The sequence below is a fragment of the Limulus polyphemus genome, unplaced genomic scaffold (genome assembly GCF_000517525.1).
Source record: "Limulus polyphemus unplaced genomic scaffold, Limulus_polyphemus-2.1.2 Scaffold3736, whole genome shotgun sequence".
Lineage (NCBI taxonomy): Eukaryota > Metazoa > Arthropoda > Merostomata > Xiphosura > Limulidae > Limulus > Limulus polyphemus.
This window is the reverse complement of record NW_013669346.1, coordinates 24,927-38,561: the sequence shown is the minus strand read 5'-3', so window position 1 is coordinate 38,561 and position 13,635 is coordinate 24,927. Positions and strand designations below refer to the sequence as shown.

The window sequence follows — 13,635 nt, the reverse complement described above, 5'->3', positions numbered from 1 at the left end:
CAGGAAGAGAAGAACCTGATCTGTAACCCCATTAAATATCAGAGTGTGATAGTTTAAACTGGTCGGCTGACATTAGGGACCTGCGGCAAAATTCCAGCGACATAATTAAAAAAAAACGTCGAAGTGAATAAAAAACAGCTGTAACAAACACAACACTAATAATCAGTGGTTACAGATCAGGGTCTTCGCTTCCTGTCTTTGCTGTTTAATAATCAGTGGTTACAGATCAGGGTCTTCTCTTCCTGTCTTTGCTGTTTAATAATCGGTTCTTTCAATCGACCAATCTGAAATATCACACTCTGATATTTAATGTCTTTCAATCGACCAATCTGAAATATCACACTCTGATATTTAATGTCTTTCAATCGACCGATCTGAAATATCACACTGATATTTAATGTCTTTCAATCGACCGATCTGAAATATCACACTCTGATATTTAATGTCTTTCAATCGACCGATCTGAAATATCACACTCTGATATTTAATGTCTTTCAATCGACCGATCTGAAATATCACACTCTGATCGATCCATAACGTCTGTTGTGGAATTTAATAAACTAATATTTTAACGACAAATTTAAACAATGAAAGTGAATTTGTTTGTTTGTAGTTAAGCACAAAGCTACACGGTGGGCTATATATACTCTGCCCACCACGGGTATCGAAACCCGATTTCAAGCGTTGTAAGTACCCAGACATACCGCTGTGCCAATGAGGGGGTGGAGAGCATGAAAGTGAAGAGTATTAAAATAAAAAGTGAAAAAGACGTATAAAACCACCTCCACTGTCATCTCCACGGAAACCATCTCACTACAAGTTGTATCTGAAAGAGAGCACGAGTTGTGTTTCTTGGATAACTGCAGCTTTATGAGACATAATCCGAAATTAACGACGGTTAATGGTACTGATTACCACGTGACTGAAATTGGTAACCGTCTGACAGATGTTGAGCGGTTAATGGTACTGGTTACCACGTGGCTGAAACTGGTAACCATCTGACAGATGTTGAGCGGTTAATGGTACTGATTACCACGTGACTGAAACTGGTAACCGTCTGACAGATGTTGAGCGGTTAATGGTACTGATTACCACGTGACTGAAACTGGTAACCGTCTGACAGATGTTGAGCGGTTAATGGTACTGATTACCACGTGGCTGAAACTGGTAACCATCTGACAGATGTTGAGCGGTTAATGGTACTGATTACCACGTGACTGAAACGGGTAACCATCTGACAGATGTTGTGCTGTAATTATATTACGCAATGACTGATGAACATTACATAAATCAGATTATATTTACATTGTTTCCCCCTTTGAGCTGACATGTGCTGCTCGTGCACTCGGTTACCCCTTCCATGGACATTTACTCAATCTGCTTGTTATTCACCAGCCTATCTCTTCCTTCTTGGTAATATTTTCTTTTCATTAACTACGTAAGATAAAATCGTGAATTTACAAGGTATGACGTACTCTGTAATTCGCTTCCACCTCAAAAGTAAATATTATAAAAAAACTTTCAAAATATGGACTTTAGTATGAACACTAAACACACACGTATTTATACAATAATGGAACTAATTACGAGTTATAGTAGTGGACTTATTACTTATACACATCATTATCATAGTGAATACGAATGGAAATCGAACAAGTTACCGAATTCACGAAAATTTTGTATGTTGTCTTATGGTTTATCATCGTACGATTGTGGAGTATTGTTCCAAATGTATTACTGTCACAGTTCAGCTAGGCTGTTTGATGACCTTTTGACCTTTGTTTGATCACCTTTTGACCCTCAAGGATATTCGTATTGGAAATTTGTGAAGGCCAAGTTTCATCGGCATCGTTGTCCTGCTAGAAGATGAATCCCCAGCTCGAGAAGTTGTGTCATAATAGATCTGAATGAGCCTGTATTTATCAGCTGTTAGGGTGCCATCAGTTTTGTGTAGATCAGCGTTGGCTGAACTTGTACTCTTCTTCCACTATACTTTACTGTAGGTGTTGTACATTTAACTATGATACCATTCTCCTGTCCACACGGTAAACAAACAGTCTTTGATTTTTGATGGACAATTCGAACTTTGATTCAGCTGTATCCTGGGGGTTTAACATCGTTTGTCTGTTATCCTGGGGTTTTAACATCGCCGTTGAAGAATTTCGATTTTCTATCTTGAACACTTTTATTATCAGCAGTGCCAGTTTCACGTACCCTCGTCAGTTTTCAACACAGTGCCCACTGAAACACCGAGTCATGTCGCAAGTTTCAGTATGGAGTATCTTATCTTTGTAGAACCAAACATGTGATTTTTACACTCGCCATGCCATATTTCAGTCATAGGAGCCATGACTAGAATCATACTATTACTACTACTGGGTATAGTATGACTATCCGCACTTTTATAGACATTATACTGGTGTGGCATTTTCTGATTGGTTGGATGACAACCAATCACGGTATTAACTATAAACACATGACTGTAATTTATTTCCCGGCTAAAAATTGGCAATAGTTACAACAGAATAATAGCTCATTTCTCATGAGTCTCAAAACATTGGGATTACAACTGACAATACTGCATGTTGACGAGAGTGTAGAAATAATAGAAATTAGTATTCATTAGATAAAACAAAATCTGTCTGAAACTATATGACAGCCTGATTTATATATATAACATATCACGTACTTACTAATGTGTATTTATTAAAATTGAATGTTTCTTTTGTTTTGTAATGCTCTCTTATCTGTGAATAAAATTATATTCATTTGAATTCTAAATTTTTATTGTAAAGACTGTATTCAATTACATTTTAATATTTGTTTTCAGCTTTTAATAATCAGCTCAATCAAAAATAATGAAGTCCCTGTGTTCTAAATATGCACAGTAATGACATCAAAGAAACAAAGTTAACCCTAATTCTATGGAAAACTACTCTAAACGAAACAATCTTAATAGTAACTCTGTACAAAACTGTCTCAAAAAACAAAATTATAATCCTAACACAACGCTAAAATTAAAGTAACTAAACCTAATCCTATCTCTGTAACAAAATGAGATCAAAGAAAAAAATCTTAATTCTAAATTTGTACAACACTGACCTCAAAAAAAAGAATTCTAACCCTAACACGATGCTAAAATCAAAGAAATATCTTATTCTAGCTTTGTACAATACTGCCTTCAAAGAAATAATTATAGCCTTAACACAACATTCAAATCAAAGAAACGAATGTAACCATAGCTCTCCACAAAACTAAGATAGTCTTAAATCTGTCCAAAATGACTTCGAAGAAACAAGTCTAACCCTAACAACGCTCAAATCAAACAAACCTAATCCTAGCTCTATACAATACTGACTGTATGTATAAAACTAATGTCAAATCCAATTTTAATTCTGCCTAACAGTAACATATAATACATACATATAAACCTACACAAGATTAATATTAAATAAATAATTCTGACTATAACCTACTTAGTAGCCAACTACCGTCAAAGAAACCAGCCTTACTCTAAGTATAACATTACAAAAAACAACAAGAAAACGTAACTCTCTAAAACATTAGTATCGGGAAATAAAGCTAACCCTAACTTTTCACAATGGTAAGATCACAAAAAAGAAACGTAACCCTAACTCTGGAAAACATTAGCATCAGGAAATAAAGCTAACTTTTCACAAACGTCAAGAAAAAGAGGAGTGGAGAATTTAACCTGTTTGTCTCTAATCCAATAGCACGCTAAAATCAAAAGTCCTTGCAGACAACTTGCTGTGCAGAATGTGTATCCAGCGGTGATGGAATGCTTTTGTTGGAACCACAACCATGATCCACAAGTTAGGCAGGTCACCACCAGGATCGCTGAAGACTGTAAACTCCATTCTCTACAAATAAATCTAGCAGTTAGTGATCTTACTAGTATTTTTATAAATACGATAAATTCACACTCTCCAAAACGAATGAATAAAACAGGTATTTGAAAATTATTGATAGAAACATTTGTTTGTTTGTTTGAAATGAAGCACAAAGCTACAGAATGGGCTATCTGTGCTCTGCCCACTACGGGTATCGAGACACGGTTTCTAGCGTTGTAAGTCCGTAGACATGCCGCTGTGCCACTAGGGGGCATTTATAAAAAGAATCATCATTAAGTACTTTTCAATCAGAACGGTATATTATTCCATAAAATGCCTAAACCTAGTGTTCAGGTATAACCATATCTAATCTTGAACTATTAACCGTAGATAGAGTTGTCAACCATCAGCACCCTCTGCCACAAGGGCACTGTCCGGCTTTTTTGAACCGAAAATGAGACTGACTGTCACTTTTATAATGCAGCCTGAGCTGAAAAATGTGGATCGTGTTAAGGGGCATCGCGTCTCAAACCTGGAGTCTTACGTCCGCGGCCTGATACGCTAACGAAACCAACGACTTATCCTGTAATGTGACTTACCTGTACTGGACTGTTATGTTCAAATGTTCGTTTTTGGCTCTCCCCGAGTTCCTTACGAAATGACTCTGTAGTATTATGTGGATCCCCAGGGAAACCTGAAATATAAACACAACAATTAGGAGACTTGTAAGTCGTGTCCAAAACACAGAAAAATGAACTTCCTGGTGGCGAAGAAAGTAGTTGAACTAGCGCATCTATGATAGTAAAACTACAAATGATGTGTTGCTTTCGTAATAATTCTGAAAGCCTAGACGGAGGTTACGCCCTCTGTAAATATTTTATATTTCAAGCAACAGAACGGAACTATATGTAAGAGAATGAAGCACGTGGTTACGCATTCGTTATTTCACATTCCAGGGTTGCTCAAAGACCAGTTTTTGGAAAAAGTACTTATTATACTTAAAACTAAATAAGCCACCAAATGTAACCATTATTGTCTTATGTCGAGTTTATTTAAATGAACATTACATTAGCAGCACATGAAAGTTTTAATTACGTAAGAATGTCGTGTTTACAAAGTCTGAATTGAAATTAATTTGAAGGTCGTGTTAGTGTTTTTTTCTTTCGTTATTTTACCTTCTCATCTGCTTTTCCACTTTCAGAAATACATCATTCTATTTCGTTTCGGGTTCAAACGTAATGTGGTTACGTTGTAATGGTTCTACAAAAACAGTTATCTTGTCTTTGTGGTACGGTCGGGAGAGTTATAACATGGTAGTTTAAAACAGCTACTGAAACCGACCCGGGCAACATTCCTCACCTTTCTTATTTTCGAGTCCTTGCGGTGGGCAGAACGCAGACAGATGTGTAGCATTGCGCTGAAAGAAACAATCCCACCTAAAATCAGTATTAATGATATCTTTTTGGGTATCGTTGGATGTTAGGATCCTAGTTCTCGAATCGTTAAGTAGTTTCTGAAATAAGGGCGGCCAATGAGAAGCAGGTACGACACTTATCCAAAACTGATGCGGTACATGGGGGTGAAAATTATCCTGTTAAAGCAATAATCAGAGTTGACAACATCAAAAACCTTGTCTGTAGTTTCTGTTTAACAGAATAAGGTCATCATAGCTTTGTAGGACCTACACGTTAGCTATAATTTCGCTTTCTTCCGAGTTGTTGAATTAAACATGTACATGTTAGGTAAAAAACAAAACATTCCAAATATACTGGTAAATGTGTGGGTTTTTAAAGCTAAAAATCGGGTTTAGATACCCGCGATGGGCAGATCACATATGGTTATTTAGTAGCTTTGGGCTTAACAACAAACAAGCAATGTTTATCATTTCAATTTGCAAAACAACTTACAAAAATTAAAAGATAGAAAAAAGAATAATCAGCGGTAAGTTTGCAGACTTACACCTCTAAAATTCGGAGGAGGTAAAATTCCAACCAAAGTCACCTGTTATTTTTCATGGGCCATTAAGCTACGGCCTAAAACTATCTTCAAGAAACTAAAAACTAGACCCCACATATCCTGTACTCTGGAACATTGGAAAGACAAATGAGCAATAGTTTCTCGATCCACACAACATAAGCCCGTCGGATGATGAAACATATGAACCAACTTAACATTGGTGGTCACAGCATGATGCCAAATAAGGTAATCTAAATTACAATACTGATAACCAGCAAAAGAATTAAAACAACCTTTCCAAATAATTTCAGTTCGAATCACCTCAGAATGTCACGCTTGTGTTCGTGTATAGCTAAGTTTGTGATTTGTTCTGCTCGTCGTAAGGTTCTATCACGTGGTGTTGGTGTTCATTTTGTGAATATCTTTAAAGCTCAACTTAAAGCTAAAATTCATTTCGATTTTTTACGGTTTCGGTTAGGAGACAAATTGTCAGATTTTTATAATATTTATCGCGACTCTGAGCATTTGGTAAGTAAAGGTGTTCAGGGTTACATCCTATGTCGTGATTTGGTATGATAATTTGGTTTGATTTTTTTATGTTTATCAGTTTAGATCATTTTAGTTTTATTAAGTTTAGTAACATTTTTTGTTTGTTTGCTATTACTAATTTTGTGTGTGTGTAATTTAATGAATTAACCTTTACTATTTTTTTCTTACTATCCAGATTTGTAACGACATTTTCATGAGATGTGTTGAATCACTGATGTATTTTTGTTTACTACCCCCCCCCCCCTCTATGAGGGTGGATTAATAAAGAAAAAAAAACTCTGATTATACGCCCAATAAAAGTTCAGAACAGTAATAACATGTATTTATTCCGAGACACGAGCACTAGGCCTAAAAATGATGGCGATAATAAGCTGTAAGGGAAAAAAAGAAACATCCAATCCTGAGATGATAAAAAAGAAGGAAACTCTTGCAGTAATATAATATTATAACCACCTTATCTATCCAGAATAATATTGAAGCGTATTATTAAAGCTTTCAAACGCTGTCAAATAGCATACTACTAAAATCAAGTGATCAAAGAACATCATTTTAAATTGGAATTTAAAGGTAATTTATTTTAAAACACCAAAACTAACGAAGAATTTCAGCCTTTTATTTTTCAAGTGTCCGATTTTAATGAAATACTAACTTGCCCATTATTTTCTATTCGATAAACGTAGTAAATTCTACATGAACAGCACGTCATACTGCACGTTGGTTAAAAGGCCAAGTTAGAGACCCCAGTGTGCATCCTTCTTAATTTTGAACTGCTGACTAGAAAGAAAAAACAGACAGGTATCAGTGCCACTCTTAACTGAATAGCGGAACTGACTGCCAGTCTTATAACACGTTCGTCTGGAAGCCCGAAGTGTGTTCACCAGCATATCGTGGCTTCGGACCTTCCCATAAGAAGGCCGGTATGCTAACCACTAGGTCACTATCCAACTGTTGCAAATCTATTATTTCGCGAAACTCTTTATAAGTTGGACGTTTTGAGATAATGAAACGTTGGCTACAAGTTAAAAAATGAATTAGTATCTTTAAGTATTCTGAGACTGATAATATCAGTAGCACACTCTATGTTCTACCAGAAGATAATTTAAATGGAACTACTTACTAAGGCGCACATTGAAGCAGGAACAATAACGCTATAAATAACGTATCCTTCCGCCAGCCCACAATAATTTTCACACAGATACCCAGAGGGGTTCACACCCACAGCCACTCCAACAATAACAACAGGAACAACGTAACCGGATCCACAATACCAGCCAAACCATGACTGACCAGTATCACGAACAACGAGCAGTAAGTGGACAGCGTCCACTAGGGTCCACACAAACACTTCCAACAGAAAATAGTGCAGCAATCCGACCACCACGAAACAAGCTATCTTTTTGCTGATGTCCGCTTCGCTCTGGACGAGCATCATAACCTCTGCCAACAAAAAAAAAGCACCGATGTGTTTGTGTACGATGTTAAAGTTCTGCTGAAGATCTCTGTAAACGAAATAAATTTACAAGTTAGTCGTAAAATGGCCATTGTTGTTTTTCTAACTATGGAGATCATTGTTTTAATAAACAAACTAAAACAGACTTACTGGTTAATATTGTTGTTTTTCTAACTATGGAGATCATTGTTTTAATAAACAAACCAAAACAGACTTACTAGTTAATATTGTTGTTTTTCTAACTATGGAGATCATTGTTTTAATAAACAAACTAAAACAGACTTACAGGTTAATATCGTTGTTTTTCTAACTATGGAGATCATTGTTTTAATAAACAAACTAAAACAGACTTACTGGTTAATATCGTTGTTTTTCTAACTATGGAGATCATTGTGAGAAAAACAACAATATTAACCAGTAAGTCTGTTTTAGTCTGTTTGGTGTATATTTAAAACAATGATCTCTATAGTCAGAAAAACAACAATATTAACAAGTATGTTTCATTGTGTTTGGTGTTTATTTAAAACAATTATCTCTATAGTCAGAAAAACAACAATATTAACCAGTAAGTCTGTTTTAGTTTGTTTATTAAGACTGTAGGGATCATTGTTTTAAATAAACACTAAACAGACCAAAACATACTTACTTGTCAATATTGTTGTTCTTCTGACTATAGAGATCATTGTTTTAAATAAACACCAAACACACTGAAACATACTTACTGGTTAATATTGTTGTTGTCCTGTCTATAGAGATAATTGTTTTAAATAAACACCAAACACACTGAAACAAACTTAATGGTTTATCCAAATGAAACTAAATTATAAATAAATAGATAAATAAAAACACCGTTCTTATAATAGTCAACATTTTCTTTAAATAATTTTGGTCATAGTAATCTATATATAATTAAATTATTTCACTGCTTCTTTTTTTTTTACTAGAAATAGTGAAACCAAAGGGAGAAATATTTATTGCCAATATCCAGACAATTCCCATTATGTATATTTCGTGGACTTATGTTGAAGTTTAAGACGTTCTTCTGCGTGGTTTGTTCTGACTCTCACCTGACTAGGAATAAGACTGTTAAGGTTACTGCTAAACAACCGATTGATACTGCGCATCCACACCAGATGGCGATGCTCGGAAAGACGTCCGGTTCATCTACCTGTACAAACATTTTCCATATGTAGCGTTACTTAAATCAGGATTTTCCAACTTATGAAATAAACTGACGTCATTGGCAAATAAAAAATATAAATAATTCAAAAGTTACTATGATATAATTTATATAAATATTATGTACTTTTATATCAACTGACGGTTATTTTGAATTGTCAGCCTAGTATTTGGACATCGAACTAGGCTTAGTTTACTGAAACCGTATTCAACATGGCGGTTCTTCCACTCAACTTTCATGAAAGTGTACTGAAACCGTATTCAACATGGCAGTTTTCTACTCAACGTTCGTCTAAGTGGAATGAAACCGTATTGAACATGGCAATTTTCCACTCAACGTTCGTCTAAGTGTACTGAAACCGTATTGAACATGGCGGTTTTCCATTCAACTTTCCTCAAAGTGTACTGAAACCGTAACTAACATGACAGTTTTCCACTCAATGTTCGTCTAAGTGTACTGAAACCGTATTGAACATGGCGGTTTTATATTCACCTTTCATCAAAGTGTACTGAAACCATATTGAACATTCGTTTAAGTGTACTGAAAGGAAACCGTATTGAACATGGCAGTTTGCCACAAAATGTTCGTCTAAGTGTACTGAAACCGTATTGAACATGGCGGTTTTCCACTCAACATTCGTCTAAGTGTACTGAAACCATATTGAACATTCGTTTAAGTGTACTGAAAGGAAACCGTATTGAACATGGCAGTTTGCCATATAATGTTCATATAAGTGTACTGATACCATACTGTACAATTACAGAAAAACTGGACTGCTCATGTAATCTTCGTTTTAGTTTGATGTAATACAGAAATAAAAATTATAAACTTTAGTACTGGAATACATTGTAGGCCCGTGATTTATAAAAAACAGCAAAATAACAAGCGAATTATTTCACCTTAAATGATGACGTCACTTCCATCAGCAAAGCGAAATTGGTCAGATGATTGCAAAGACATATGGTGTGGGAAACGTTCGTGGACTTCACCCAACACCCTTCTTGAGACCAAACACTGAAGAAAGATTAGATTTAGTATTCAAATATGACGTTTCTTATTTATACATATATTTTAAGGTTACCTTTGAAAACACGGGATTTCTTTTAAATCAAATGCATTAGACTAAACGTTTATTACACCCACACAATGATAAAATTAACATTAGGAGAATAATACAAAAATGTCAAAGGTTGCTTTGTCTGACAGAACGATAACAACCGTACTGAGCTACTAGATCATACAGGTTTTACAGAGTTACTAGATCTTACAGAGTTACCAGATCTCACGGAGTTACCAGATCATACAGAGTTACTAGATCATACAGAGTTACTAGATCATACAGAGTTACCAGATCTTACAGAGTTACTAGATCATACAGAGTTACTAGATCATACAGAGCTACTAGATCATACAGAGTTACTAGATCATACAGAGCTACTAGATCATACAGAGCTACTAGATCTTACAAAGTTACTAGATCATACAGAGTTACCAGATCTCACGGAGTTACCAGATCATACAGAGTTACCAGATCTTACAGAGTTACTAGATCATTACAGAGTTACTAGATCATACAGAGTTACTAGATCATATAGAGTTACTAGATCTTACAGAGTTACTAGATCATACAGAGTTACTAGATCTTACAGAGTTACTAGATCATACAGAGTTACTAGATCTTACAGAGTTACTAGATCATACAGAGTTACTAGATCTTAACTCTGTATGATCTAGTAACTCTGTATGATCTAGTAACTATGTAAGATCTAGTAACTCTGTAAGATCTAGTAACTATGTAAGATCTAGTGATCTAGTAACTCTGTTCTGTGTAACCTGGTAGGACTGTAAGATCTAATAACTCTATGTGATCTAGTATCTCTGTATAACCAACCTGGTAGGACTGTAAGATATAATAACTCTGTGTGATCTAGTATCTCTGTAAGATCTAGTAACTATGTAAGATCTAGTAACTCTGTATGATCTAGTAACTCTGTATGATCTAGTAACTCTGTATGATACTAGATCAACAGAGTTATTAGATCTTACAGTCCTACCAGGTTACACAGAGATACTAGATCACACAGAGTTATTAGATCTTACAGTCCTACCAGGTTACACAGACTAGTAGATCTTACAGATTTACCAGATCTTACAGTCCTACCAGGTTACACAGAGATACTAGATCACACAGAGCTACTAGATCTTACAGAGTTACTAGATCATACAGAGTTACCAGATCTTACAGTCCTACCAGGTTACACAGAGATACTAGATCACACAGAGCTACTAGATCTTACAGAGTTACTAGATCTTACAGAGTTATTAGATCTTACAGTCCTACCAGGTTACACAGAAATACTAGATCATACATCTTAACTGTTCTTTCCTTCTAGATTCAAACCTCTAATTGAAACTGCCGATAATTAATATTTGATATGAAAATATAATAAAAATAAAGTATCCTTTGCTCTTCTTATTTCAAATCAAGCATATATAATGTTTAATATAGGTAAACATATTACATATTCACATGCTATTTCTCGTTGGTGACCAATCAGAATGTTGGACATACCATAAAAATGGCATACTGCACACGTGTTGTCTATTCAACTCAGCCTACTAGATCTTACTATAATGTTTAATATAGGTAAACATATCACATATTTACATGCTATTTCTCATTCGTGACCAATCAGAATGTCGGACATACCATAAAAATGACATACTGCACACGTGTTGTCTATTCAACTAAGCCTTACTTTTCCCCATATTAAGTAATATACAACGATTTATTTAAATTGACTAAATCATAATTATGAGCCTAATAAATAAACGTAATAATTAATGTTAATTTTTAGCTGGATCAAGGATACTGTTTAATGTTTTTTTTTTCTTGCTTTAGGAATGAATATTTTATCTATTCGTGAAATTTATTGTTTTGTGTTCCACATCAACATATATATATTGTCGTGTTTCATTTTTCTTTGTGTTAAATAGCAGAGCAGTACTGACTGAAATAACTTCGTGAAGTTGCTGACACACACTGACTTCAGTTAATTTGTTAAAGTACAAAAAGCGTTTTCACCTTGATGATGCATCCCAGAACACACAGCGGGGATTTGTCACGTTTTCCTCCTAGCGGAAAAAGAGAAAAATTAGCACTGGTATATAGAATCCTCACCCCCCTTTAATTATCTGAATAAAAAAACATAAATAAAAGAAAAGAACCTAAACTGGTTTTAAACAAGTTTGGCTTGAATGATAATGACGAGCCGAACAATTGAGTTCTGTCTTTCTTCGCAGAAACAAAGTGAAGTAACAATTTCGAAGTTATTAAAATTCAAGCCTGAAAAAAAAAAAATTAGTCATAAATCTTAATGATGACGTGTGATTGGTCGAGATCAAACTAACCTCGTGCCCTAATATGTAGAGAGACACCAAGAGCAACGCTTAACGTTTCTTTTGACAGATAATAGTTGTTGTTGGTTCAGCTACGTTTGGAACAGACAAACAGACATCACGTGGTACAGGAGGAGCAATACGGCTCTCAGGCTGCTGCTCTGTGGTGTAGTGCAACTAACTCAATCACATCGTTAATATCCCGAGCGGTGTTTAGATAAACTCCGAAATCCATTTGTCTAGGTTAGAGCTGATAAGAGACCAGCAATCCTCGAAATTACTGACTATACTGAAGTGTGTGCGCATTAACACTTAACTTGTACTACCCATATTGGTCTTATTGACCAATGACCTGACTTGTATATAACTCCACAATATCACGATAGAAACACTGACCAGAACTTAAAAACATCACGTGAGGTACGATAGTAAAATTACGATTAAAAAAAAAGTCTTGATTTGGTTGTTGTTAAACACAACGCTACACAATGGGGTATTTGTACTCTGCCCATCACGGGTATCGAAACCTGATTTTTAGCATTCTAAGGCTACATACAGTCGTACCGCTGAATCAATGGGGGCAAAATATTGGTCTTATGTACAGAGACAATTTATTTATTTACATGTGCAAAGCTATAAAATGGGCAATTCGTGCTGTGCCCACCGCGAGCATCGAAACCCAGTTTTAGCGCTACAAACCCTCATGCGCCAGGGGGCGTAAAAATATACTTTGCTTTAATGAAACATACATCACAACTTAACCTCAGGTTTACTGATGTGAGCCCAGACCCGATCGGCTTTTGAAACATTTTTCTAAACTGTAGTCACTAGATTGCTGTTGGATCCGTAACTTTGGTCGTTACACGACCCCTAATGAAATACCACAGACAAAAAAAAATAAACAAAAATATCATCAATATTTCAGTCAGTCCCACTAATAAATGCTGGGGACCCCTAGGTATTTTACATAGAAAAATATAATTTCACCCAGTATTTTTTATTCTTTTTGGGTCAATTCTTTACGCTGGGTAATGAAAGAATAACAAGAAAACAACAACAACAACAACAACATACAATTGTTGCGTATGATGCACTGTGTGGATCCATCGGTAGTGAACACATAATAAAAGTCAGTCAGCGTATGATGCACTGTGTGGATCCATCGGTAGTGAATACATAATAAAGTCAGTCAGCGTATTATGCACTGTGTGGATCCATCGGTAGTGAATACATAATAAAAGTCAGTCAGC

General features: G+C 35.4%; 2 protein-coding genes across 2 annotated transcripts in view; both read right to left on the bottom strand.

Annotated features, from left to right (window-relative positions):
- The window catches only part of LOC111088424, a 13,170-nt gene extending 5,637 nt beyond the window's left edge, over positions 1–7,533 (bottom strand). Inside the window, exons 1-3 of the mRNA XM_022398515.1 lie at positions 7,474–7,533; positions 4,451–4,545; positions 3,713–3,881 (exon numbers count right to left, since the gene is read on the bottom strand). Of these exons, the coding sequence (XP_022254223.1) occupies positions 3,713–3,881; positions 4,451–4,545; positions 7,474–7,485 (276 nt within the window). The 5' untranslated portion in view covers positions 7,486–7,533. The remainder of the gene's footprint in view (positions 1–3,712; positions 3,882–4,450; positions 4,546–7,473) is intronic.
- Positions 7,534–7,543: 10 nt separating this feature from the next.
- The window catches only part of LOC111088425 (latrophilin Cirl-like), a gene marked incomplete at its 5' end in the record, with an annotated part of 28,894 nt that continues 22,802 nt past the window's right edge, over positions 7,544–13,635 (bottom strand). Inside the window, 5 exons of the mRNA XM_022398516.1 lie at positions 7,544–7,580; positions 7,625–7,855; positions 8,874–8,974; positions 9,886–10,000; positions 12,072–12,121. Coding sequence (XP_022254224.1) covers positions 7,544–7,580; positions 7,625–7,855; positions 8,874–8,974; positions 9,886–10,000; positions 12,072–12,121 — 534 coding nt within the window. The remainder of the gene's footprint in view (positions 7,581–7,624; positions 7,856–8,873; positions 8,975–9,885; positions 10,001–12,071; positions 12,122–13,635) is intronic.